Raw genomic sequence first — 27,830 nt, forward strand, 5'->3', positions numbered from 1 at the left:
GCCTCCCGGCTTCTTTCCCCCCAGCCTCTTGGCCCCTTTCTGTGGAGCAGGCGCTCCGGGTGGGGTGGGGCTGAGCTCCGTGGTCCCTCACCGTTCTTTCACGCTCTCTCCCCCTCTCCTCTGCCGTGGGGGACCAGCCGCGCACCCCACCGCCCGCCCGTGTTGCCTCCGATAAGCCGCGCCATCTGCAGCTCCCCTCGCCTCCTGCCAAACTCCAGTCTGACGGATGATAAGAAACTTGGAGACATACCTCCGGTGGGTGTGGGTTCCCTGCCAGCCCCGCTGCTGGCCGGCTCAGCGCGCGCGGGGGCCATCTGCGTCGTTCGGGGTTTTAAAAAGCGCATCGCGGCTCCTTCTCGTTCTGGTCCTCTTTGGGGGGTGGGCGCGGGCTTTGGCAGCGGGCGGGGCTGAGGCTCGGGTAGGCCACGGGAGCGAGCGAGCGACCCCCAGCTAGCGGCTTTGGCGCTTCTCAACTTGGGGGACGCTGGGTTTGGCTGGTGTGCCGAGCGCAGTGTGGAGAACACCCAGGACAGACGTGGGGGTGCAGGGGCGGCACTCGCCCTGCCTGGTCGGCAGGTGGGACTGCCCCACCAGTGGGTGTCTGAGTGTCCCCGCAGGGAACAGCGATGTTGGCTGAGCCGGGAGGGGTGGGAGTGGGGTGCAGTCCTGCAGGCGGGGGTGGGGGTGCGGGAGGACCAGGGTTCTGAGGGAGCATCTTGAGCGTTGCTGCAGGGCTGGGGGGTGGGCCTCATGTATGTGGGTGGCTCGGCCAGTGGTAGTGTACAGATGGACATCGGCCCAGAGGGTGAAATGGACAACCAGGATGGACCTGGGTCCCGGAGCGGGCAGTCTGGGCTCTGGGCTCCACTGTGGGCAGGGGACAGACCTCTGCTTGGGGGACGGGGAGATGGACAGACGCGTGCACACACATGCAGACACACAGACCTATGCACACATATAGGTACACGCACATATATGCACGAACACACAGTGTATACATATGTATACATGGACATGCCCACACAAAGATTTGCAGGTGTGCACACATATGAACACACACAAACATACTTGCACACGTGTGCACACACGAACATGTAACACACGAACACATTTGCATGTGTGCACACACCGACATGCACACATGGATACGACACACATACAGACATGCTTGGATGTGTGCGCACACGTGAACACACACACACACACTCACACACTGACTGTGCTCTTTTCTCTAGAATCCTGTGCAGTGACGGTGCCCTTTCCTGACCAGGGGCCGGGCGTCTCCCTCCCAACATCCCACCGCCCTCTCATCCTGCCCCTGTGCACCCTCACTTCCTGGGTGCCCTGCTGTCCTGGCTGGGTGTTCAGGAAGCCACTCCAGGAGGTGCCATGCTGTTTCCCATCACGCTCGTCACCGTCCCTCGGCTCTCCTGATGGGCCCTGGGGACTGTTGACAGGGAGGGGGCTGAAGGGATGGAGCGGAGCCGCGGGGGCAGCAGAGGCCCTGGGTTTGGTTCCAGAGGGGCCGGGGGCGCCCAGACCCGGGCAGGGCTCAGCCGTGGCGGCTCCTTCCTGCAGGTGGCCCGGCGTGATTTGGGGTGGGCGTCTCGGGGAGACGGGTCAGAGGGGTGGGGGTCTCCGTGAGGCTGTCAGTGCTGCCTGGGAGGGACTCGGAAGGGCAGACAGGCAGCTGCTGGTGAAAACAGGAAGTCAGAAGCACCGATTTCCCGCGTGCTCCGCTGGAAGTGCCGCTCTGAGGGTCGATTCTCCAGGAGGGTTCCAGGGTGCAGAGCGGGAGACGTGCCCACGGGCCTTGAGCTCACTCACTGCCGCAGGATTTCCCTCTCACACAGAGTCCACTTGCGGGGAAACGGCCCTGGAAGCGGCGGGCATGGCCGCAGTGTCTCTCCTGCAGGACCCGCAGCTCTGAGTGTCGAGTGTCGGGAGCGGCTCCCTGGGTGAAAAGCGCGAGAGCGAGGCTGCAGTGCCCACTGTCCTTACCGGCCGGTCGGGCCCTCGGCGACTCTGTCCCAACTCACGTTTTGTATCCGCAGATTCTCAAAAACATCAAAACCATCTCCAAGGCCTTCAAGCTCCTGGATGTGAACAAGACGGGGCTGGTGCGCCCGGAGGAGATGAGGCGGGTGGTGCAGACCTTCTGTTTGCCGATGGGAGAGGACGAGTACAGGAAGTGAGTGGGCCGGGCGGGGCCTTCCACAGACGGCATGCCCCCAGCTCCTAGAAACTCTCCGGAATTCTCCCCTAGGAGACCTAAGGGTCCCGGTTCCCTCAGTGCCGGCAGCCGGGGCCCCAGGGGGTGGCTGAAGCTCTCGTCCCCCCGGGCGCTCTCTCTTCCTGCAGACCTGGCGCCCTCTGGCCAGCTTCATCCTTTCCTGGACCGGAAGGGTGGGCGTGGGAGCTGCGCCACTCCCGGGATTTCTTCCCTAGGGAACTGTCCTGACGACACCAGACGCATCATTTTCCTGAACTGCTTCGTGGCAGTGGAGACCAGGCCACAGGTGCCCAGCCACTGGGCAGCGGGGAGCAGGCCTGTCCTGGCTGGCCTGCTGCCTCAGCGTTTCTGGGAAGCCAGAGCTTTGGGTTCTTTGGCTGCTCGTGTGGGAGGAAGCTGCTGGAAGGCGGGCCTGGGGTTCATTCACGCTTTACCCCAGAGGGCCCTTCACTGGCCATCACCCAAAACCGCCACGCTCAGGTTTCACCCTGAGCCGGGACATGGCAGTGGTTATTGGCCGATGGTCTCTTGTGGCCACTGTTTTAGTGTGGCCTCTGCCCAGAGCAGGAAGGGAAGCCCGGAGGGTGGCCCTGGGCACGGCTGGTGCAGTGAGCCTGGGTGACCGACAAATGTCCCCGTCTCGAAATTGCCACCTTCCCCCGCTTCCTAACCCACCTCAGCATATCAAAGATATAATAGATGTTTTAATTTTGACATCTTTCTGCCTGGGAAAATGTCCAGAATAGGAGCCAAACAAAACAAATTAAATAATTTTGTGCACGCGATTATGGAACAGAAGCCACCCTCTTTTAAAACAGGCAATCAAAAAACAAAAGTGTTTTATTTGACAATAAACCGTGTGCTTGGCACTGCAGTCTCCAGCCCAGTAAATCCATAAAAAAAAATATGTTACTGTTTCCCCAGCTCATAAGTATTGAATAATAAAGAACTCCAGGTTTTTTTTAAGAGCCTCAAAAAAAAAAAGAAAAGAAAAAGAAAAAAGAAAAAAAAAACAGTAGCTTGTCGTCATCTACCGGAGATTCCGGAAGCTCGGCGGGTCCCTTCCTTGGCGAGGGTGGTGGCCGACCTGTCCCACCTCCAGTGGCAGGACTCGCTCCGCCTTGAGAAGCTGCTTCTGTTTCCGCTCTGCCTTTGCCGTTGGAGCCGGGCGCACTGTGCATTCCGAAACCCTCCTCTCCCTCCTCCCCGACAGCCTCATTCCCTCTCCACCTCTGTGGGGGAGGATGGACGGGGGGGGGGGGGGGGGGGCTTTGGGTCACCTGGGCTGCGGGGCAGGGGTAGGGACTTGATTTTCTTTTCATTTTGAAAATTTTGGGGGGCCACACCCAGTGGTGCTTGGGGCCGACTCCTGACCCTGCTCTGAGGGGTCACTCCTGGCAGTGGGGGGGGAGGGGACCCGGTGGGGGACCAGGGATGGAGCCCCGTGAGCCGTGTGTGAGACCAGGGCCGCTGCCTGGAACTGTTTGTCAGACCCCAGGTTTTCTTCCGTGGACGCCTCTTGCTCACTCAGTACGGGGTGTTTTGGGGGATTTTTTTTCTGTGGGGACTAGTACCACGGGGTGGGTCTGTCTGTCCTCATGGGTGGGCCGCAGGGGTGATGAGATGCAGGGAATGGCCGGATTCTCACAGCAAACAGACAAGCTGGTGGCAACTGTCACCAGTGGAGCCCCCTCCTCTGGGAACGGGCAGGGGGGAGGGACAGGGCGCCTCTCCCCCACCCCAGCACAGGGCCCCTCTTAGCTGTCTTGGCTCACCCCCGCCGCTCGCGATGGCGAAGGTGATTTTCACTGCCGGGATTCAGGGCCTCTCACAGCGGGCCGAAGGTGTCCCTGTCCTGAGCGTGACCGCGCTCTGTTCGATTTGGAAAATAAAAATAACAACAGCTTCATGTGACAATCACTAAATTTTTAGAAAGCCGTGCAAAAGGAGATAATTATGGAAACCAACACATATGGAGACCATATAACCAAACATTTAAAAAGTGTCATTTTTTTATAAATGTAATAATGCAGAAATTATCTAGAAAGCCATTTGTCAAGTGGACGATTTGAATAACAGAAACTCCATTTAAAAAAGGAAAAAATCTAAGTCCTATTTATTGTAAGAAGAGAGAGGGAGGGGAGGAGGGAGAGAGAGACACAGAGACAGAAGGAGAGAGAGGGAGAGGGAGAGAGACGGAGGGAGGGAAGGGGGAGAGAGGGAGGGAGGGAGAGACAGAGGGAGAGAGCCGGAGGAGGAGGGAGCGAGATGGAGAGGGAGAGAAAGAGAAGGAGATGGGGGAGAGGGAGAGAAAGAGAAGAGGGACAGGGGCTTGCACCTAGGTGAAAGTCTGCCGCTCAGGGGGCTGCCAGGGGGTAGGGTTGGGAGTGGTGATGGTCGTTGACATTCCCTTCCTGGCCTTTCATTTCTGCTGGAGCTTCTCAGGGTCTTACCAGGCCTTGGTTCTTGTGTTCTGCCAGGTTGGCAACTTCAGGCCAATGACTTCCCAGGAAGTTTCCTGCCGTTGCCTTGGGAGGGGCCTTCCCTACCTGCTGCCTGCCTACCTCAAGAGGGAGAGACAGAAGGAGACAGAGGGAGAGGGAGAGAAGGAGAGAGGGAGAGAGAAGGAGAGAGCGGAAGAGGGAGAGGGAGCACATCTCAGCGTAGTTTAGGGAGCCGAGTTTTCGGGAGGTCCCTGTGGGGTGGTTCCTGGCTGCGTTCTCTGGAGAGAAGTGACCACAGTGCTCCGGGGAGGATGAGGCTCCGGGTGACTGCCTTGGGCCCGCCCCCTCACGGCGGAGCCTGTTTCTCCCAGTGAGAGTGGGGAGTGGGCCTGGGTTTCTCCGCTTGTTGCTCCGTGCTGGCCGGGGCCCACATCTGCTTTGTCCCCTGCAGAGCAAGTGGCTCCCTGGCATCTCAGCCCCTGCCAGGAAGGGGGGAGGAACCTGGGGCGGGGCTGGCGGGAGCCCCCTGTCTCCGCCAGGCCCCGCCTGAGAGCCAACTGAGGCATCCTCCCGGGGACCTGAATCTCCGACTCCTGTCGTAGCACTACAGGCGCTGCCTTTTAATTCATTTATTTGGGGCCTCCCCTGGCGATGCTCAGGGCTGATTCCTGGTGCTGCACCCAGGGATCACACCTGGCAGTGCTCGGGGGACCCGATGGGGAGCCGGGGATCGAGCACAGGCCAGCCATGTGCCAGGCAAGTGCCGTCTCCGGCGGCAGCCACTCCAGGGTTTGCCGTTCCCTGCAGAATCTCCCACCCATCAGGGAGGACGCTTCGGGGTCCCCTTGGCGTGGGGATTCCTCAGTCCGGCCGCGTCTGTTTCAGGTTTGCCCGGTACTACCGCCTGGACGAGGAACCCGCGGTGGATTACAGTGCGTTTCTGAAGAACCTGAGCGTCAATAACGGCCTGAACCTCAGATACAATTTTGGAGACTCAGGTGAGCCGCGGGGCTGCTTGGCCATGCTCGTCCGTCCGAGGAAAGCACGGCCCGCGGCTCTCCTGGGAGAAGAGACGCGTGGCCAAGACCGGAAAGAGGCTCCCCCGGCCCCTGGTGCGCGCAGGTTCCTGGGGGCTCAGCGGCCCCCCGGGGCCGTGCTGAGGGGCATCAGGGAGTGACTGGAGGGAAATGCTGCGTGTCTCTCCGCGGGGCGTCTCTGGGGCCGTTCTCGTCTTCCTGCTGCCTCTGTGTTTTCAGAATCTTTCAGAATGACTCTGATGGGGAAAGTCTGTTCTTTCTTTGGGTTCTGTTTTGTTTGGGGCCACACGCCCCGGTGCTCTGGGCTTACTCCTGGCTCTGTGCTCAGGCTTCCCTCCTGTGCTGCCGGGGGATCAAATCCGGTCAGCCACGCGCAAGCGCCCTGCCCTCCCCACGGTCCTCTGTAGCTCCGGCCTCTGAGGGGAGGCTTGGTCTAAGATGGATGACGAGGTACCGGCCACCAGCGGCCAGGCCTCTGCAGGCGGGTGACTTTGAAAAAGATCGTTTGTCCTTGCACTGCCCACCTTGATCCCAGCCTCCTGGCCATGGTGCCTGGCAGCGTCCACCTGTTGGCCAGTTCTGCGGGGAGATGGTTCCTGAGATCTTTGTGGGGGAATGTGGAGGAGGTCGTGGGGGGGGTCTCCCTTCAGTGGCTTGTGGGGGGGTTCTCTCTCGACTCGGGGGTTTTCCCTGTCACTGGCTTTAGCAACGCTTCCCTGGCGCTCGGCCCCTAGAGTCCGCTGCAGGCCGCTTGGGCTGGTGAGCCCCGGGCTGCCTCCCTGGGTGTTGGCTGCAGCCTGGAGGCGGCGTGTGCTCAGGCGCGTGAGAGGAAGTCAACAGTCACGTGCCCACGGCCGGCCAGGAGCTCTGGAGGGGGCAGGCCGGGAGACCCGGGCCGCGTCCTGCCGTTTCCCCCAAGAGTCGCTTGTTCGGGATGCTGACGCGACACACCAGAGCGTGTGGGCTGTGTCTTGGCAGGCTGTAATGTCCCTGCAGCACCCTTGCCCCCTTTAAATCCCCCAACCCTCTGGCTGGGGCAATCTGGGGCCTGCCTGCCTCCCTCCCACTGGGATGACTGGTCTCCTCCAGCCAGGCACCTACATGCGTGTGTGTGCGTGTGTGCGTGCATGTGTGTGAATGTGCATGCATGTGTGGGCATGTGTGTGTCCACACATGTGCATTGTGTACATGCATGTGTGCATGTGTGTGCACGCTCATGTATGTGTATGTGTGTGTTGTGCATGTGTGTGTTGTGCATGTGCGTGCGTATGTGTGCATGCGTGTTGTACATGTGTGTGTGCACGTGTGTGTTGTGTGTGTTTTGTGTGTGTGTGTGTGTGTGTGTGTGTGCCTGGGCATAAGCCAGGACCTCACACATGCCAAGCAGGGGCTTTCCTATGTACTTTCTTTTACTTGGTAAAGCAAACTTTATTAAGGTCCTTCCGTCCCGGTCCTGCTGAATCTGGGGAGCTGGGAGAAGGGACTGGGGATTCCTGGGTTGCCCCCGTATCTCCACGAGTCAGACCCAGAGTGGGATTCCTCTGGAGGCTAGCCCATGGCCTGTGATGGTCTCAGAAGTCTCTGGATCTCTCGGGCACGGTAGCCAGGTCACCCCGCCTTGTGTAGAGCTTTGGTCTTTCTCACCGGGCTCTCCCCTCGGGTCTCACTGCCTCCTCGTCACTGTCCACCCTTTTCCTCTCAGCCATGCTGATCTGCTCCCGGGGTGCTGACCTCGTGGTGTGTTGACGGGAGAGTCCTCTGGGACACAGGGCTGGGATCCTCGTCTGCTGTTGCTGCGTCTGCGTCTCGGGCCTCGGTTTCTGGCAAGAGTCTGCAGCTGCCCCGTCGGCAGGCCGAGGTGCTTTGTTAGTGGCGGTGCTTATCTGCGAGTGGATCTTTCTCTTGCTTGGCAAGCTTTAACTTTCCACCTCACGCATCACCAGAGGTCAGGCTATCTGTCCTCTGTCCCACGCTGTTCCTTCTGATCTCGCTCGTTTTGTCTCTCTGCTTTCTTGGCCCTGTGAGGCCGGCCTCTTGCCCCTGGAATTTGCTCTGTATCGAGTTCCCGTCTGTGCCCGTGGTTCCTTACCAACGCTGCCGCCTTGGCTGTGCTACATTCCTTGCCATCTGCTTTTGTTGTCTCGTTGTCTGGCCGTCCTGAATTCAAGCCCTGATTAAGATGTGTGGAGAGTCAGGGATGCGACTTAGTGGTAAAGCCAGGCGCCTTTGTGTGTAAGGCCCCACACACAACTTTGTGTGTAAGGTTTGATCTCTGGCGCCGGAAGGAAAAATGTCTCCTACCTGCACCCCCCTGTCCCCCCCACCAAAGCAGGTGTATAAAGCGACTCTGGACCTTGAATTACATTTTTGTCCAAGGTGGATCTTGGTGGCCCCCTGAGGTTTTCTTATGTGGCATTTTCATCATTTCAAGAGATCTTGGAAAGGGTCATTTTTATCGCATGATACATCTTGCCTCCATCAGAGTTTGCCTCCAGAGTGCCAGGAAAAGGGAAAAGCACCCCAAATCTTCTCTCCGTCCTTGCCATGCTGGTGTTGCCCTGCCCGTCCTTGCCATGCTGGTGTTGCCCTGCCTTGGTCCACATGCAGCTATACCCGGGGTTGCCAGGAGCCACCCGTCTGCTCCGTCATTCCTGCTGCGTTTCCCCTTCATGCTGTTTTCCTAGAATGAAAAATCATCATCATCTTCATCATCATCATCATCAAACCTCATGAACAGTCTGTCTGCTGTTCCCAGCGTTTTGGTCACTTCAGGGCTTGGTCTTTCCTGAGACCCTGTTTTCCTGGTCCTGGCTCGTGGCTTTCTGGGGTGCTTTTCCCAGTGCCAGAAACCCTGGTGCCCACCGTGGAGGAGATGCATTCTGCAGTGCGGAGCCTCTCTGCTCCTCCAAGGGGACCCCCTTCACCGCGGCCTTCTCCGTCTCTGTGGGGGTCAGCCGGGGCTGGGCAGGGCCTGTGCGCTGAAGACCCTCCCGCTGCCTCTCCCTGTGGGCGTCCTTCTGTTGGCGCTGCTGCGGGGGTCCTAGCTGTGGCCTCGGATTTGCGGTTCTGTCTACTCGAGGGGCTCCCGGGGAGACTCTGCCCTCAAGCACAGGTCAGATGTCCAAAGACTCTGGCTCCTTTTCCCACGCGTTGGCGTCCAGCGTACACCTCTGTCCCCCGAGGCCTGCAGTGAGCTTAATGTTGGGGCGGCGTCTGTGGAGACTGTATCGGCGTCCCCCAGGAAGTTGGGGAGCAGCATAAGGTCACCCCCCAGCAGGGGCCCGGGCAGTGCTTCTGGGCCCCCATGACCTGGGTCACACTTTCACCCCGGGCAGATCTTGGCTTCCCTGCTCCCGGCTCCTGTGGCCCCAAGCGTGGCCAGCGGGTTCAGCCTCCTGTGGACGGGCCTCCCGTGGACCCCCTGGGGCCTGCAGAGCCAGCATGACCATGCCTGAGTCAGGGCCAGTGGGATGCAGTCCAGGGCAGGGCGTCAGAAGGCCGGCCACAGGCCTCCGCACCCCACCTGGCCAGCTCCCTCTCCCAGGCTCCGAGATCCCTCGTCTCAGTGCTCGCTGCAGAGGCTGTGGGTGGCGAACCCCTTCCTGTCGGACCGCCCGAGGGGTGCTTGCGAGGGGCATTCCTTTCCTTTTCTTCCTCTTCGTTTTTCCGAGTTTGAGGGACGTGGTGGCATTGCCGCCGCCTGGCAGTTTGTTAACTTCAGTTGAGTAGTCATAAGCATGCTTAATTTGAGTCAAGCTTATTTGCAGACATTTTAGGAAATAAATCTGGGGAACCATTTGTGATTCTTTGCCGTCGACTTTGAGGGAGAAAATGGTTCTATTGCAGATTTATTTTATTCTCTTTTGTGATCAAAGTAATAGAGGCTTGTTGGAAAGAAAAAAAAAAACCCAGCCAGAGAACAGGAAAGTATGAACTCACCCTCCCTCCCTCCCTCCCTCCCTCCCTGTGATCCAGCCCCTGGTCCCTGAGTCTGAGCTCCAGCTCTGTCCCACGCACCCCCCTCCCCTGCCACTCCCCCCAACCCCCTCCCATGCGCACACCCGCACACACACACACACACACACACACACACACACACACACGGGTAGATGCCCAGGGATCAGTGGATGGATGGGCACAGCACCCAAAGTCCGTGTGAAACTGAGAGTCAGATCAGGCATCCACTGTCTTTCCGAGAACAGGGGAGGGCGAAGGGGAATGTCCGCGCCCGTGAACTCAGACCTGCCCTTTTGTTGGGACCTGTGTGCGCGGGATTTAACGCACCCAGACTCTGCTGAGGGGCGTCTGTGGCGGTTTCCTTGACCCCTCCTGTGAGAAGTTCCCCTCCCCTCCACCTTTGTTAAGCTCCGCTTCTGCCGTTCGATCGGTGTCTGGAGGGAGATTCCAGAAGCTTCCATGGCCAGGCCTTTACATACAGGCTAGAATGGATTTCTTTATTCCTTCCCATCTTTGCCTGTTTGACAAGTGGAAACAATGTTAATTGGCCTTAATTACACTTTAAAAATTGCCAATGAGCAATGAATATGAACGTGTTTTTCATCCATTTGTTGGATTTTATTTTAGTTCTTTTTGTGTGTGTGAATTGCCTGTTTATAACCTTGGTCCATTGTTCTACGAGGCATTTATATTTATCTTATTGTTTTGTGAGTTACCGTATATTATGGAAATTAACTTGCATTTCTCATGTATATTAGCAATGGTTTTTTTTCATTATTTTCCCCCCTTTTCATTGTTACTTGTGTATTTTTCAAAGGAAACAAAAATTAAATATTTATGTTGTCAGACCTGTCCATTCTTTAAGTGATTTCTGGTGCTAATGTGTTTCTTTGAAAAGGCTCCTCTCACAGAGATTACATATCATGCGGCATTTATTTTAATTTTCTTCCACTACTTTTATGGCTTTATGATTCTACTTAGTGCACTTTTCACTCTCAGATTTATCCTGGAATAAGCGGGCAAGTAGATTAATTTCATTTCTCCCCCCCTGAAATGTGCAGCCACTTATTTCAATAACATATGTTTTGGGGTTGTTCAAGTCTCCTTTTCTATGTAATGAAAAGGAAACACTTACTACTTAAATGCACTTTGGCAACTTCAGTGAATGTCTGCAGTCCTGCCTTCACAGATCATTCGCAGGAGAGCCAAGTCAGATGCCCCTCGAAGACGCACGTTCCTCCTCCGCCCGCATCCGAGGATGTCTGGAAGACCTTCTCCTTAGATCGAATCGAGAAGATCTTTTGCCAAGAGGTAGGAGTGTGTGAGAGACAGCAGAGCTCTCTCAAGTGGGACGGGGAAGGAGGGACCTGCGGAACATCACTTATTTAGACTTTAATTTCAAAGTGTTTCCAACTTTGTTTTTATTTTTGGGGGCTACTCGCAGCTTTTCTCAGGGATGGTTCCTGGTGGGCTTGGGGGACCATAGGGGTTGCCAGGGATCAGCCCCAAGTCAGCTGCATGCAAGGCCGACGCCTTTCCCGCTGCACTATTGCTCCACCCCTGAAGTCGGTTCTGATACTTCTTTGTTTTGTTTGGGGGCCACACCTGGCAAAGCTCAGGGCTTACTCCTGGCTCTGTGCTCAGGGATCACTCCTGGCAGTGCCTGGGGGACCTTACGGGCTGCCGGGGGTTGAACCCAAATCAGCCGCGTCACGGCAAGCGCCTCTCCCGCTCCACTGACTCTCCAGCCCTAGTTCTCATACTTCTTGCCTCTTCCCAAACCCTGACGCCTCCTCTGTCTCCTGGTAAGACGGGTCCCTCGGTGACGGTGTTGCTGTTGCGCCTCACACCCTCGGTCTGAGGGAATCTGCCCCGTGAGAACAGAGGGAGACTAGAAGGAGCGAAGGAAGGAGTGAAGGGCTCCTCCTTGGTCTTGGGCCGGGGGTCAGCATTCTAGATTTGCTTCTGTTTCTTTTGGGAAATTTTTATGTATTTTAAAATTTCTTAAAAATTGTTTGATTTTTTAAAACGGAATCACAGTGAGATGCAGTTACAAAGTTGTTCACGATTGGGTTTCAGTCATGTACTGTTCCAGTGTCCGTCCCTCCATCAGTGGACACTACTCCCCACCAAATTTCCCTCCTGCCTCTCTGGCAGGCACTTTTCTCTCTCCCTCTCTCTCCCCCTCTCTCTTCCTCTCCCTCTCCCTTTCTCCCTCTTCCTCTCTCCCTCTCCCTCCTTCTCTTTCCCTCTCTCTCTCCTTCTCTCTCTCCCTCTCCCCCTTTCCCTCTCCCTCTCTTTCCGTCTCTCTCCCTCTCCCTCGCTCTCTCTTGCCCCCCTCACTCCTCCCCCCTCTCCCTCTCTCGCTCTGTCTTTCCTTTGAGAAGCTTTGGTGGCCCACTCTGGGGGTACTCTCGGAGAGGATGCAATGAAGACCTTCTGGCCTGGTTTGGCAGTGGCTGTCCCACCTGGTCTGCAGTGGCAGCAGGCAGTGGGGCAGTCTTATTCTGGGCCTGCAGCCTATGGCACTGCGGCCAGGGCCGTGGGTGGGGCGGGTTGTTCAGCCCCGCTCTGGGGACAGGTTCCTGGGGCTGTCTGGGAGGAGGGAAGCTCTGCCCTTCCTCTTCACACCACAAGGTGCTGATGCTACACGTGCTGGCACTTAGCGTGCGGAAATGATGTGGGGGGATGAATTTCCAGCTCGAGATTCCGGCTGCTCTCAAGCATCGTGCCAATCCCCCAAACCCACAGAGGATGGGAGAAATCTGACCTGCATCCAGGCGAAGAGGCGTGGCATGAACAGGCGCCTCGGCAGGCTTGGGACCACCTGGATAACAGGTCCGAGGCCGCGGCTTTCTCACGGCCTTGTCAGGTTCCGGCATGGAGGAAGTGAGCGCGAGTCGGGGCTGGTGGGAAGGGACACACTTGTTTCCCCCTGGGGATGAATTGATCGTTTTCATTCAGACCTGGCCGTCTGGGGTTCGCCTCGGGCGAGATCAAGTCTGAGACGTGCCACAAAGAAAGTAAGCATGATTACTTACTTCTGCCACCCAGAAATGCTCTGAAGGAAACTTTGGAGAGCCTGATTCTACCCCTCTCTAGACAGAAGGACGGGGGCTGTGCCGGTGGCGGGTGGGCGGGCCGGTAGCTGGGACTCATGGGAGAGGCAGAAGAGCAAGAGGCAGCTCCTCTATGCCCTGGAACCTACCAGAAGCAGAAACACCCCCACCCCCGCTGTCTCAGCATCGCGTGAGGGCAGGGCTGAGAGCTGTTGCAGGTGTCATGGTGCTCGTGGGCACCATATGTCTCTCAGCCTCCTGGGCTCCAGGGCGGGGGGCTTCGTGACCAGCCCAAGGTCTGCGGTCGGGAAGCTGGGGAGCCCCATGTCCCAGAAAACAGCCCTTGCACCAGAGCTTCTCTCATGCGAGGGAGACAGGGTCCCCCGGAGGGACGCAGACTGGAAGGAGACATGGGGGACCTGGGAAGGGCGGCTCCGTGCCGAGACCACCCCTCTCTCCACTCGCAGTTCCTGCTTAGCTGGCTCCCAGGCAGCTGAGAATATTTCCTTTCTGCTGTGCTGCTGAGTTCTGGTTGTTCGGCATAGGTCTGGCGCCCACCCTCTACTCGTGGGCTGCCCAGGGCGTGCTCTTGATTTGGACTTCTTCCCTGGTTGACTGTTCCATTGTTCAGCACTTTCCTTAAAGTCGCATGGGTGTCCTGTTCCTTTGCTTTTTTCTACTGGGCACTGTTTGCCTATTGCCTTTGTACTGGGATAGCTTCTTGCATGGGCATTTTCCTCTATCGGAACACCTTTCCACTCAAACTGTTCATTATCAGATGTTCTGTTTATCCAACCACTCATCCACTTACCCACCCACCCTCCCACCCACCCGTCCATCAGTCCATCCACCCATCCACCCACCCGCCCATCCATCCTTCCATTCATACATCCATCCCTCTATTCGCCCGTCCAGATAACCAGTCCATCTGTTCAGATACGCAGCCTACAAAATTCATCTAAACAGCCCCCGCCATCTATGAATCCGCCCTTTCTCCAGAGCCTTTGGTACCTCGGTTCTTGAGAAGAAGCCCGGAGTCCACTGATTCCCCCTCTTTCTAGTTGATCCTTTTTTCTCTTTGGATGCCTAAAGTATTTTTCTTGAAACTGAAAAAGCGAAACTGAGCCATGTTGGCACAGAACGTTTTGTCAAAGTTTCCTGGAGCACAGAATGTTGACGTGCGTCGTCCTTCATTTCAGAGTCTCCTTCTGCCTTCCTCCTCCCGCTTCCCACTCTGTTCCTCCCGTCTTTGATCTCCCACTTCGCCTTGCTTCCGACCGTCGTCTTTGTCTCTTCTCAGGGACAAAACCTCCTTCCGGTGGCTTAGCTTTCTTATTCATGGGAGGTGTTTCCAGTCTATTTATTGACTATCAATTTTATTTCATCCTGATGTCTAGCGTTTGCGATTTCTGACTTGTTATTGTATGTGATGACATTACTTTTGTCTCTTAGCTCTGAAACATCATTTCTCATTTCTTTTATGGTCTTATCATCTTCAGGTTTCGTTGTTATTTGGTTTGGGGGCCGTGCCCAGTGGTACTCGGGGCTTACTCCTGACTCTGTGCTCAGGGATCACTCCTGGCGGGGCCTGGGGGACCCTATGTGGTGTGGGGGCTCAGATGCAGGTCGGCCACGTGCAAGACAAGTGTCCCCTCCACTGAACTACCTCTCCAGCCCTTTGTCCTCACATTCTTCCTTTTCCTTTGATATAAATGTGCTTTGTGGCTGAGTGTTACGCGGCCTGAGTGACCTGGAGCTTTGTGTCCTGTTAATCCCTCGTGATGGCTCAGGGGCTCTGCGGGTGGTGCTCTCTGTGTCCTCACAGACCAGCTCCTCTGGCCTTTATTTGGCTCTGCGTGGCCGGGCAGCCCCTCCTTTGCCTCCAGTGTGGCTCGAGAGTTTCAGCCCCATTGCTGGTCCTCCAGGAGGGTGCTCGGCTGCTTCTGCCTGGGGCTGGTTGACAGGACGCCCGTCAGCTGTGGCCTTCCCTCCTGGGCCCGGGGTGCGGCTCTGTCCCGGCAGGGGTTGCCTGTTGGCGCACAGGGTGTGCTCCTCAGTGGTGAGCGGGCCTCCTTGTCTTGAGACTGTCCCGCTCAGTGTCCCAGCTCCCGGGGTCAGGACACGGCTCTTTCCAGGACCTGAGTTTTCACCCTCCCCCACCTCCAGTTCGCCACTGAGGACAGTTTTGCAGGCATTTTGGAGAACAGTTTGAGTGAGCACTGACAGGGCCGCGTCCAGCTTAGCCTCTTTCCAGGCACGACCAGTGAGAGCCTCGCTCTGGCCCAGCGGGGGCCCATGTGTCCAGTCCTCAGAACAGCCCTCAGGCTGTTCCTTTGTCCACTCCTCTGGGGCTGGGTGGCACCGGGACAGGGGCCAGCAAGGGCCCTCGATTGCTCAAGGACGGGGAGAATGAGACGTGGCCGCGTTTACTCGCCCAGCGGCCACCCGATGGTGTGCCAGGGGCCGCCTGCAAGTAGACGTGGGTCTGTGTCACTCCCCATTACGAGGGGAAACGAGAAAAACTTGTGTCCAACCTGAAAGTGGACGGGGCCCATTTCTACGGGACTCTGTGCGTGTCTCTGGTCGGGTGAGAGCTGTGGGCCGTGAGTCAGCCCCGGGGCGTGGTCTTTCCATCCTCTGCCGCTTCACTTGGTGTGTTTTACATTTCGTCTCTCTGCGGACCATGCCCGTGAGGGCCTGAGAGCTGCTCCAGGCTGCCGAGGGACGCTGCCTTTGCTCCCCGCTCTGCCCTTTCGCAGGGCCTGATTGTGTGAGAAACGCCTTCTGGAAACAAAGGCCCACGTGTTCCTGGGCACTAAGGCTCCCCCAGACATCCCAGGCTTCCTGGGCCCCATTCACGACCCCCTGCTCCCAAGGCCAAGGGCAGGTCGAGCTGTGTGTCCTGAGTCGTCCGTGTTTCATTGGTAAAATCAAACATGGAGTTTCTTGCTTCAAGACACCCAGCCCTCTGAACGCCCTGTTTCCCCACTGACTCTGAGTGCCCTCAGGGACTGCAGTGGCACCTTCCTCCCTTGGTGGCAAATATGTCCATGTTCCAGCAGCTTTTTAAAGAAGACTCCGCCACCTCCCGCACCAAAGGTGTTTGTTGTTGTTGTTTGTTTATCTTATTCCCACTAGCAGGAAAAAACTGGAATCAGGCAACATGGCGAGGGTCGGAAATACTGCGGAATATTGTTATTACTCAATAACAAACAGCAGGAAAAATCTTTGGAAACAAAGCCCGTCTTCATGGTGCTTTTTAATGAATCCCAATAAAAAACAGTGGTTAACCTCCTTTACGTCATTTTGCGAGTCCCCTAAGCAAAACTCATTCACTCTGTTCCTTCGTACAGTCCCCATTGAAGAAAAAAGGGAAAGAGAAAGAACGTAGGAAATGTCCATTGGGTATCAAGTTTACACAGTCTGGGTGTTAATCATTTTCTTTCCTGTACGAGCCCCTTCTATTTTTAATAAAATGTTGCCGGCTCTTTTTTGTTTGTTTGATTGACCCGACTTAATCATGAGAAGCAACGCGTGGGCTCACAGTAGGCATGGCTTGGAAGCATATTAAGAGAGATGCATCAAACTGGCAGGTCCACCGAGTATTTTTAGCTCTAGAATTTGAGGGAGAGCTATTATCTGCACTGTTTTTTTTCCCCGGGAAGCTTGTCTGCCTTGTCAGTTGCATGGCTGGGACGGGGAACGCGACTTGGTAGCGAGTTCATCAATTAAACATGGCCCGTTCCGCACCCGCCACACTCCCCCTTTTGATCCAGAATGTGCAGAGGTTCTGGGGGAAATGAGCCGGAGAAGCGGCTCCGGGGAGCGGATCTTTCTGAAGGCAACGCTCTCATTTTCAATTCCTTGTAGTTTGCGAAGTCCCGCGAAAAGGTTGAGAAAGCCCTGAGCGCGGGGGACCCCGCCAGAGTTGGCCGCGTGTCTCTCAACTACCTCAAGATTGTCCTCGACGCCTTTGTGTACCGGATGCCCAGAAGAGTTTTCATCAAGTTAATGAGAAGGTAGGAGACCCGGGCGGCCCCGCGGCCCCCGCCCCCCCAGACGTCAGCCACTGAGGAAGAGCCTCATTTATTTTTCATTCGTGCTCGAGACTGTGGGACCCCTGGAAATTGCAAACACGTGTGAGGAGTGAAGAGGCTGCTGCTGCCCCTGGCCCAGAGCCACACGCACGCACGCACGCACGCATTGGCGTCCCACCCGCCTTGCTGTGCCCCGGAGACTCCGGGCCCCAATGGCCTGCTTCATGGACCCCGAGTGGCACAGTGGAGCCGAGAGCAGCCGCACACCTGAGGGCAGAGAGAATCGGGGGCCGCAGTCGAAGGCAGCGTGGCAGCTGCCGGGACCTACCGGCCACAGTCCCTTCTCATCGTCATCACTGCTGGGGCTTGAACCGGGGCCTCCCTGCCCCGCCTGCAGGGCGTATCCCCCACCCGCCGGCCATTCTCTGCTCATTCCGTGTCTGCTGTCTCCCGCCCACAAATGCCTGTAGACACCTGTAGACAGCTGCAGACTCCTGTAGTACCTGTAGATGCCCGTAGATCTGTAGGCAGCTGTAGATGCTTGTATATGTCTGTAGGCTCCTGTGGATGCCTGTGAACGGCTGTAGACGCCAGTAGATGCCTGTCGATGCCTGACATACCTGTAAAAACGGCTGTAGACACCTGTGAACAGCTGTAGATGCCTGTAGATGTCTGTGGACGAGTGTAAATGCCTGTACATGGCTGTAGATGCCTGTGGGTGCCTGGGAATAGCTGTAAATGCTTGTAAACAGCTGTAGATCCCTAGAGAAGGCTATAGATGCCTGTATACGCCTGTCCATGCCTCTGAACAGCTATAATGCCTGTAGATGTCTGTGGACACCTGTATAGACCTGTAGATGGCTGTAGGTGCCTGGAGACAGCTGTAGAAGCCTATAGATGACTGTAGGTGCCGGTAGGTGCCTGTCAGCAGCTGTAGACACCTATATATGCCTGTAGATGTCTATGGATGACTGTAGATGCCTGTAGCCGGCTGCAGACGCCTGGAGACAGCTGTAGAGGCCTGTAGGTGGCTGTAGGTGCTTCTAGTGCCTGTCAGCGGCTATAGACACCTGCAGATGCCTGTATATGCCTGTAGAAGGCTGAGTTGGCCGTAGACGGCTGTAGATGCCTGTAGGCGGCTGTAGTGGCTATCGACAGCTGTAAGTGCCTCTGGGAGGGGGGGCCCCCTGGGTGTCAGCTCCTGCTGTTGGGTGAAACGTCCGTCCGGTGGTGATGGTTATTCCGGAGGTCGCTGATAGATTTGGTTCCGGGCTATTAGGCCGGGGCTTGGGGAGTGGCCAGCAGTGTCTGAGGGTGCAGGGAATTCCTGGGCCTTGTGGAGGCCAGGAGCATGCCCCGTGGACAGTGGGGCAGCTGGACTGGGCGCTGATCAGTGGTCCGGTTCCTCTCACCAGCTGCCAATAGCGCGTCCCCTCCTGTCTCTGTCCGGGGTCCTTTTGCCTTGCTGGGGTTTCATCCGTCCGTTTCTTCACCCCTGTGGTCCCCCTTCTGCCAGGCAGGCTGCTGGACTCACGGAGAGGCGGCCTCAGCGGCGAGGCAGGGAGGGGCTCACACTGGGAAAGACTGGAGCTTTGCAGATGCCTGTAGGCGGCTGTAGTGGCTATCGACAGCTGTGAGTGCCTCTGGGCGGGGGGGCCCCCTGGGTGTCAGCTCCTGCTCCTGGGTGGGTGGGGCCACGGTCCCCCACCGAGCCATCCCCAGAGCTGTCCCCTCCGTGTGTTCTGTGGTCTGTGGAAGAGTTGGTGGCAGGACAGGGGAGGGAGAGGAGCGGGGACCCGCCCTGCCGGGGGTCTCCCCCCGGCAAATGTCTGAAAGTCACGCTCAGGGCAGGCCTGAGTCCCCGGGGTTCCTTTCAAGCTTACAGGCACCCTCACCCCCTCGTACTCTTTTGTCCAGCACTTTCCACCCCGACGGCCTCATTCTCCTGCCCTGCCCCACACCCTGACACGGGGGTCCAGAGAGCGCAGAGCGGGCCGGGAGCCTTGTCCGTGGCTCGTGGCGGGTTGCCTCCCCAGCCTTGTCCCTCGCCTCCTGCCGGCGGCCCACCACGTCCATTTTATCCCCTTTTGTTCGGAATTTTGTCGTGATTCAGTCGCTGCTGCGGGCGGAGGGGCTGCTTCCCCAGCTGCCTGCTCCCTTCCGCGTCTGTGCCGCCTCACTGTTCCAAGTTTATGTTTTAATGTAATCAGATACATTCATCTTCTTCCTTTGGAATTGTCTTTGTGCTCAAAGACCGGCCCATTCATCATCCTCGCTCGGGCTCGATGAAGACTCCCTCCACGCTGCCGGCTCCCCTTCCTCTGAGGACACAGAGAAAACCTGGTTCTGTCCCTCCTAGCTGGGCCCCGTTTCCACTCCCCCTTCTCTCGGTGCTCCCCTGGCCTCTGCCCGAGGGTCACTGTCCCTCTCCTGGGTCGGAAAGCCTGAGTGAGAAGCCCCGGTGGCTTGGTGGTGAGGCAGGATGTCCTGACCCCGATATTTCAGTGGCCTTTCCTGCTCCCCTGGGCCTCCCTGTGCAGAGCCAGAGTCATGCCCACGGCAGGAGGCTCAAGGAGAGTCGGGGAGGGCGCCCCGGGGAGCACACGACCTGCTCCCAGCCAGGGGGACTCTGACTTGGACACAGCTGGGCGCACCCCTGGCCCGGTGTGGGAGCCTGAACAGAGGACCGTGCTCAGCTTCCGTGCCCGCATGCAGTGACGGGGCTCACCTGCAAGAGGCCAAACAGTGTGCTGGGGCATGGGGCGGCACCGGGGGCTTCTGGGGCAACTGACGGGTCCCTGTGCCTGCGCTCGTGGGCTGGGGAGGGGCACCACCACCAAGCCTCCCGCAGCCCACGTGAGCCGCAGTGGTCCCAGGTCCCAGGTCCCAGGCGGTCCCTGCAGCGGTGAGGGCGCAGGACGACCACAGACAAGTCTTTGTGTTCACATGGCTTTCAGCAGCAAAGGGATTTTATTTTATTTTATTTTATTTGCTTTTTGGGTCATACCCGGCAATGCACAGGGGTTACTCCTGGCTCTGCGCTCAGGAATTACCCCTGGTGGTGCTCAGGGGACCATATGGGATGCTGGGAATTGAACCCGGGTTGGCTGCGTGCAAGGCAAACGCCCTACCCACAGTGCTATTGCTCCAGCCCCCAGCAAAGGGATTTTAAAAAGAGAATTATTTTTGTTACTGGGGGCCACTCCTGGCGATGCTCAGGCACTCCTGGCTCTGTGCTCAGGGATCACTCCTGGCGGTGCTCGGGGCAACCATGTGGGATGCTGAGGGTTGAACCCGGGTCGGCCGCGTGCCAGGCAAGCGCCCTCCCTGCTGTGCTATCTATTAAAAAATTAGTTTTTCCCCATATTTAGGCGGCCTCCCAAGCAGTGCGCAGGGGCCTGGAGGTCGCTCCTTGAGGCACTTGCCAGGGGCATGTGGGTCCAGTAGTGCCGAGGTGGCTGGGCCTGGGCCTGCAGCGTCACTGGCCAGCAGACTCAGCCTCTCATGCACTCCAGCAGTGACATCTCTCCGGCCCTTTCTGGGGCCATCTGCAGTGCTGACCGTTCCTCTTGGAGTCAACTTCCGTGGCTCCCGCTGTGGCTGCCCTTTCAGAGGCATCGCTTTCCAGCAAGTTCATTTAGAATTGCTTTGTAGGGGCTGGAGCGGGGAGGTCACTTGCCTTGCAGGTCAGCGGGGAGGGCTAATCCGGGGTCGATTCCTGGCATCCCATGTGTTCCCCCAAGCACCACCAGGAGTGAGTCCTGAGTAAGGAGCCAGGAGGAACCCCAGAGCACTGCTAGGTGTGACCCCCCCCCCAAAAAAAAAAGAGAACCGGTCTGTAAATATATCAATCCCCTTTCCCCACCACAAAAACAAACCAAACCACAAAGCTACAGACCAGACTCCCCGCTGGGTTTTGGAGTGAGCACCTGGAAAGGATCCGCCCTGGGCGGACCACCCCTGTTCCCAGCCCATCTGTTTCTCACGTGCAGTTTTGTTACTTGTTAGGTCATGTTCATTCCCGAGTATTTCAGCTGTTGTCGCATTTGTTCAAAAGGAGTATTTGAGGGATCAGAGTGATAGAATAGCGGGGAGGGCTCCTGCCTTGCACGTGGCCAACCCAAGTTCGATCCCCGGCATCCCATTTGGTTCCCTGAGCACTGCCAGGAGTAAATCCTGAGTGCAGAACCAGGAGTGACTTCAGCACCACTGGGTGTAAGTCTCCCCAAAACCCAAATTACTCCTGGCAGTGCCGGGTGTCACCCCTGAGCATCACAGGGTGTGACCCCAAACCCAAACCAAAACAAAAACAGCAGCTCAAACACATGTTTGAAGTGTCCTTTCCTGTTGGTGGTGGACAGTCGGGAGGACAGTGGGTGGCTGTGTCCTGCTGACCCTCTGCGCCAGAGGCCAGCTTGTCCCTGCCTTGCAGCCGTGGCTGCCTTTCCGGCCTTATTCCACATCTTCCAGGAGCTTGGTGGTGGTCTGGAATCTGCCTCTGTCCTGCCCCGGGGAGGGTCTGTGCCCCTGCCGTGTGTGTGTGTGTGTGTGTGTGTGTGTGTGTTGTGTTGGGGGGGTCTGGGCTGATTCATTATTAGGGCCATTTCCCGTTTTACTGCAAGGTTTTGTTTTGTGTGTGTCAAATTCGCTGGATTTTGTCAAGTGGCTTTTTCTCAGCTTCTATTTTGACGAACATGCACTGTTTCTTATTTTATTAAATAGAATATTTGTTCCTGTCTATTGGCCGTTTTCTGATTTTTTTTTCTCCTACCCGAGTGACTGAGCTAGATTGATTTTCCAATGCTAAGCTGGCCTTGCCTGTGGGGTTAGCCCTGCCCAGTCACGCCACATTGTCCTTCCTGTGGGTCACCCAGGTTTAGTTCCTAAACGTTTGTTAAGAATCATGTTTGAGGGGCTGGAGCGATAGCACAGCGGGTGGGGTGTTTGCCTTGCATACGGCCGACCCAGGTTCGATCCCCAGCATCCCATAGGGTCCCCTGAGCACCGCCAGGAGTGACTCCTGAATGCAGAGCCAGGAGGAATCCCCGAGCATCGCTGGATGTGACCCAAAAAGAAAAAAAAAAGAATCATGTTTGAGGTTTTCTTTGAGGGATCCTTCTGGTCCTGGGGGGCCGAGGGCTCCTGTAGCTCAGCTGCTTGGCTGCCCCCTGGCCATCTCGGGGGACACGCCATGTCCACTGGCCTCTCCCCGGCCCTGAGTCTGTTTGGTGAGTGACTGGTAGTTGTTGGAAGCAGCGTTGCCCTGTAAGATCTTTCCCTGTGCTTGAGATCGGACTAGCGCTTACCCTGCTGAATGTGTGGGGTGTTTCCTTTCCCTCTGCCAGCAGCTGTGGGGAGGGCACCCTCCTGAACACCCTCCCAGGCCCCCAAAGCCGCTCCTAAGAACACAGGCACCACCCAGCTCTGCAGGCTGAGGGCCAGTGCCCGTGCTCAGCAATGCCCAGACCCAGTGGTGCTGGGTGCCACGCGGTGCTGGAGCTCTGGCCCAGGGTCCCTGTGTGCAGGCCCATGCTTGGCCCACCCCCCTGGCCCACCCCTCTGCTCTCTGAGCCTCCTCAGCTACCCCATGGCGCCCTCTGAGAAGCCTCTGAGCCCAGTTGTGTCTTGGGGGGAAGATTTTAAAATCATCCTTGGAAAAAAAAAAACACCAGTTATTTTAGTTTTCTATTTCTTCTTTGGTCATCTTTGTAATTTGTGTGTTTTCAGCTGATGCATTTTCCTCTTCATGGTTGAATGTCTTGGCCTAAAGCTATTTACATTTCCCCTGATCATTTCTACTGATTTATACAGATTTGGGGGTGTGCTGCAGCTGTGCTCAGAGACCCAGGGGCCACCCAGGCATTCCTTGGCTCATCTGTATAGTCTGAAGGATCAGTGACACCCAGGCCTTCAGGGCTGGCAGTGCCCGGGGCCATTTGGGGCCAGGGATGGAGCGTGGGGCCTTGCATTCGTGAGGTGTGTGCTCCAGCCCACAGGGCGTCTCTGCAGATGCCCCCTTAGCGCTTAAAACCACCCAACACCTTTTGGGAGGCAGACTGATAGTTCAGCGGGTGGGGGACTGCCTGCACACGTCCGGCCTGGGTTCAGTCCCTATAAGAGCACTGCCGGGTGTGATCCCTGAGTGCAGAGCCAGGAGTAAGCCCTGAGCATCACAGGGTGTGGCCCCAAACCAGAACAACGTCTAACCACACCCATGTCCCTCCACAATTAATATTACCAAAGTAGTGTGGTAGTTTTATTTATTTTTTTACTGTGACGAGTGACCCGGTCAGTATCGGTGCTGCATTGTTAAGTGAAGTCCGTTCTTGATTCCTGTGCTGGGTTTTCCTGACGCTCCCTTTGCTCCCCTCAGCTGTGTCCTGCTCTGCTCAGCGTCCAGCTCCTGCTTTCTCAGGAGAATAGTTACTCATCGTGATTGTATGTTGTGATTATCCATTGTAGCCCGGACGTTTGGAGTGGAACATTGTGGAGACTTAAAAAAATATTTTCCGGGGCTGGAACAATGGCACAGTGGGTATGGCATTTGCCTTGCACATGGCCGACCTGGGTTCGATTCTTGGTATCCCATATGGTCCCCCCGAGCACTGCCAGAAGTAACTCCTGAGTGCATGAGCCAGGAGTAACCCCTGTGCATCACTGAGTGTGACCCCCCAAAAAATTTCCTTACAATTCTGTTTTTAATTTCAGCATTTAAATCTAAATAACTCATAGAACTCAGTTAGTAATTTTTTTTGCCTTATTTTTAATTTTAAAGAATCTGCCAGTGCTTTTGGTGTCTTCACGGCGCTGTACCATTGTCACTGCTGCCCTCCCAGAAATCCCATTGTTCCAGGACAAACCCCTGAACCTGTCGCTGAACCTGTGTTCAGCGGTCGGATTCCCCTCCCGCCCCCAGCTGCAAGGTTAACCCACTGTTGTTCTTGCTGCGGCCTGAGGCGATCGCTCCTCTCAGACGTCCTGTGGGCACTGTGTCCTTCCCTGACCCCCACCCCAGGGCCCAGCTTTCCTTCCAGGAGCACTCGGGCTGTTTCCAGAATGTTCTTGGCAGTCACTTTCATTTCCCTCCATGTGATCTGAAGCACCGTGCTTTAGGGCATTATCAATGATCGGTCCCACATGGACTCACTGCACTGGGGCCAGGGACTACGGCCGCCCTGGCACGTGTGGCCTAGACATGTGGCCGGGGGCAGAGAGGTGTGGCCGGGGGCTGACAGGTGTGTGTGGGGGCAGAGAGGTGTGGCCTGGCCAGGGGCTGAGGGTGTGGCCAGGGGCTTACAGGTTGGCCAGGGCTGCAAACAGTCTCTGGCCGCCTGCTCTCCCCGAGATTTTCATTTCGGTCTGGGCTGCCTTTATTTTGTTGCCGCCCGTGGGAACTGCCCAAGCCCTGGGACTTAAAGCCACACTGGGAGCAAAGACCCGCAAGTGTCCGGGTCCCACCGTGTCCAGGCCCATGTTCCCTCCTCTGGCTCCTGGGACGGATCTGAGTGGCTACCTCCACATCTGGCGCCACCCCAGTGCTGTGGCTTTCGGCCACTTCCTCCTCCTCCAGAGCTGCCGGCACCGCCCCTGCCCACCTCTGTCCGTCTGTCCTTTCCCGGGTCCCGGGAACGCCTCTGACCGCGGCCAGCTACCTCTCGCTGATCTCCAGCCCCATTGTCCATCTCACGGTCACACCTTTCTTCTCTCCTGTGAATCCCTGGCCACACGAGGCCACGAGTGCGGATGCAGCTCTGCAGGCCGGGGTTGGCGCACTAGGGCTGTGGGCCCAGCAGGCCGGGGTGGGGCGGGGGGGCGGGGCGGAGGGTCCACGCCTCGGCCTCGTTCCCGTCATGTGTCCCACTTTACTCAGCAGTTGCCTCGGCCGTCGGGCGGCGATTCCCACGCGCCCACGGTCATGTATTCCCTGCAGCATTCTAGAAAGACCAAATGTCTAGTGATACTCTTTCTATCCAGATTAGGACTGAAGACCACCACCAAAATCGACTGGAGGCATTTTATGTCGTTGTTCAGCGACCCCCACAGCCTGAAATGCCACAGCGCGGCCCCCCTGGTGCCCAGCAGTAGGTACGTGAAAGGCCAAGGGCGGCCAAGGGCGGGAGACTCGGGAACGCCGTGTCGCTCTGCTTCACTCCGGACCAGCAGATTCGCATCTGCTGGCAGCGGCCAGCACTGACCCCCAAGGTCCCGAAAGTTTTCGAACGGTCAATCGCCGTCATTCGGCCCACTGGAGCTCTGGGGCTGTTTCCGCCCCAGGAGGTCGTGGGTCTCAGGCCGCAGAGGGTGACCCCTCGTCTCCGGCCTGATGGCCCTCTCTGCTGGAGTGACTGTGGGGGGCCTCGGAGCGGCCGTCGGAGCCGCTGCGCTTTCTCTGGCCACTGTGTGGACGCGGATGTGATCCTGTGCTGACCGTCCTTGCCGACAGCTTCCAGATAACGGGACCCGCGTGGTCATTACGATCGCTCTGCGCGGTGCCGAGACAGGGACTCACTGGTTTGTGCTGACCTGCCAGGGGACCAGCCTGCCAGGGCAATGACCCTGCACCCGCCCCATTCCCAGATGCATGGGTTTCGGGTGGGGGGGGGGTGCTTCTGTCCCTGTACAATTTAGTCTGACTGCCGGGAGGAGCCAAGAATGAGGCGTGACTCGTACTTGCTCTCAGTGGTGTGATTCTTGTCCGGACTGGGCGTCCCAGGAGAGAGGGGGCCTGCCGGGGCGGGGGAGGGGCAGCACGGTGGCCAGGAGCCTCGCATGTGGCCACCCTGGGTTCAATCCCCGGGACCACACATGAGCCCTGAGCCCGCCAGGAGTGAACCCTGGGCACCACTGATGTGGCCCCAGAATCCAAACGGATGTTGTCATGACTAGGGGAGGGGCTGCCACGCCGGGAGGTCCTGGGTGCTGCTCACGTCTTCGGGCACTGGACAGGGACCCCAGCCTCAGAGCGGGGCTCTCACGAGGACACGGGCCCTGTCCTGCTGGGCTCCTGTAGTCCCACGGAACCTATTCAGGGTTCGAACCCTCCCCCACCCAGCAAACCGCTCTCGGCTCCTGCTTAGTGGGGCACCCAGGGCCAGGGCAGGCCTTTCTGCAGTGCTGCCTCCCACTGACTGTGGGACCCCTCCAGCCCCCCCAGCAGGGCAGTGGGACCCTCACAACCCCCAGCACTGGCGGCGAGACCCTCAAAATCTCCAGCACTGATGTGGGACCCTCACACCTCACAGTCCCATAGTTCCCCCACCCCCCAAGTACTGAAGACAGGACCCTCACAGCCCCTTGAGCACTGATAGTGGGACCCTCACAACTCCCAGCACTGACGTGGGACCCTCACACCTCACAGTCTCATATCTCCCCCGAGTACTGATGACAGGACCCTCACAGCCCCTTGAGCACTGATAGCAGGACCCTCATAGCCCCCCTGACCATTGGTCACCGTCAGTGGGAGTGGACAGGGCAAAAGTGGACATCTTCCTCCTTGGATGCAAGTGTCCAGCTTTGCAGGCGGTCGGGTGCATGACAGGTGGGGCAGTGGGGACAGGCCGTGGGGGCTGGCCCTGCCGTCTGCTGCCCTCACGGCTCAGAGGCACAGACGGGCCACGGCAACTGGGTCTGGCACAGAAGGGGCTGTGGAGGGCCTGAGCCCCCTCCCTCGGGGTCCCCGGCTGCCTCTGAGGGGCATCACACCACACAGGCATGGACCCTGCATGAGGGAAGAGCTGCTGGCGTCTGCCTCTCCCTCTCCACAGTGACTCCGGCTCCAGTGCTCCTGTCCCGCGGCTGCTGAGACAGGCGGGGTTCTGCCCGAGGCTGAAGAAGGCCCTGATCAACCTGCACACTGTGAGCGCCCATCACCCCCACCTGTCACTCTCACCCCGTCACCCTCATCCTGTCACCCCCCACCCTGTCACCCTCATCCCGTCACCTCCACCCTGTCACCTTCCACCTGTCACCCCCACACCTGCCACCCCTCACACCCGTCACTCTCCGTACCCCCACCCATCTCTGTTGGGCTCCTGCTGCCCGGAGGGCCTGGTGGGCAGGCCCAGAGCAGCCCAACAGGTAGGTAGGCTGGACATGCGGAGGACCGTCCAGTGTGTTCTCAGTGGCCTCTCAAGCCGCCCTGCTCCCAGCCCTGGTCTGTGGCCTCTCACCGAGCCCATCCCGGGGCCGGCCCCAGAACCTTTAGCTGCCTGCCCGAGGGACGAGGATGCCCGGCAGATGCCCGCTGGCAGAAGAGCTCGGCTCCATGTGTCCTGTGCATGGCAGCCGTGGACGCTGTCCTTCCTACTGCCCTCCTACTGAGCACCTTCACTCACGGATCTCGGGAAGATGAGGGGCCCTCCAGAGAGCTGCCGGCGTGAAGGGCCCCGGGCTGGAAGGACAGGAGAGCGGGTGGGGTGCTGGTCGTGCACACAGCCAACCCCGTGAGGAGAGATCCCTGAGCACATCCGGTTATGACCCAAAAGCCAGAGCGGGCAGGTTCACTCAGCATCGGCCCTGCCAGCCTGTGGGGCCCCGGGACAGTTCCCAGCTGTCCCTGGTGCCTGCCGTGACCACTTCTCGCCTCTCCTCTGGCATCTCGTCTGGGCTCCGAGCACTGGGAGGCTGGAGCCCCGCTCTGGTCCCCCACTGCCATCACGTCCAGAACCCCAGCTGGGTGGCCTGAGTGATCGCACCACAGTCCGATGCTCCCTGGCCCTGTGCTGGTGGCACAGACGACCGCGATGGAGTGTTGGGCAAAGATGCCCAGATCCGAGTCATCTGTGAAAGGAAGACTGTCCGTTGGACTTGTCGCAGCGAGACCTTTGTCCTTCAGAGGGCCACAGGACTTGAATACCCAGTGAAGGCCGTGGGCTGGAATACAGAACCGCCAGGACCCCTTGCAAAGATGACCTGAGTTTCAAAGCATTTAATCAGAGGACAGCGATTCCCAGCATCACTAATAGCTGGTATTTCGGTGTGTGATGTCCCCGCTCCCAGCACCCATGTCGTCTTCCCTCCACCAGTGTCCCCATGTCCCGTCCCTGCAGCCTGCCACCTTATGA

At 57.7% G+C, this 27,830-nt stretch overlaps 2 protein-coding genes across 2 annotated transcripts in view; one reads left to right on the forward strand and one right to left on the reverse strand.

The window, feature by feature from the left end:
- Positions 1-27,830, reverse strand: part of MPPED1 (metallophosphoesterase domain containing 1) — a 225,515-nt gene that overhangs the window by 130,517 nt on the left and 67,168 nt on the right. The gene's annotated exons all lie outside the window — the stretch shown is intronic.
- Positions 1-27,830, forward strand: part of EFCAB6 (EF-hand calcium binding domain 6) — an 86,232-nt gene that overhangs the window by 15,715 nt on the left and 42,687 nt on the right. Inside the window, exons 5-11 of the mRNA XM_056107080.1 lie at positions 2,055-2,191; positions 5,563-5,675; positions 7,658-7,671; positions 10,872-10,982; positions 16,601-16,749; positions 24,742-24,852; positions 26,532-26,622. Coding sequence (XP_055963055.1) covers positions 2,055-2,191; positions 5,563-5,675; positions 7,658-7,671; positions 10,872-10,982; positions 16,601-16,749; positions 24,742-24,852; positions 26,532-26,622 — 726 coding nt within the window. The remainder of the gene's footprint in view (positions 1-2,054; positions 2,192-5,562; positions 5,676-7,657; positions 7,672-10,871; positions 10,983-16,600; positions 16,750-24,741; positions 24,853-26,531; positions 26,623-27,830) is intronic.

Source organism: Sorex fumeus, unplaced genomic scaffold (genome assembly GCF_029834395.1).
Source record: "Sorex fumeus unplaced genomic scaffold, SorFum_2.1 ptg000153l, whole genome shotgun sequence".
NCBI classification, from domain to species: Eukaryota; Metazoa; Chordata; class Mammalia; order Eulipotyphla; family Soricidae; genus Sorex; species Sorex fumeus.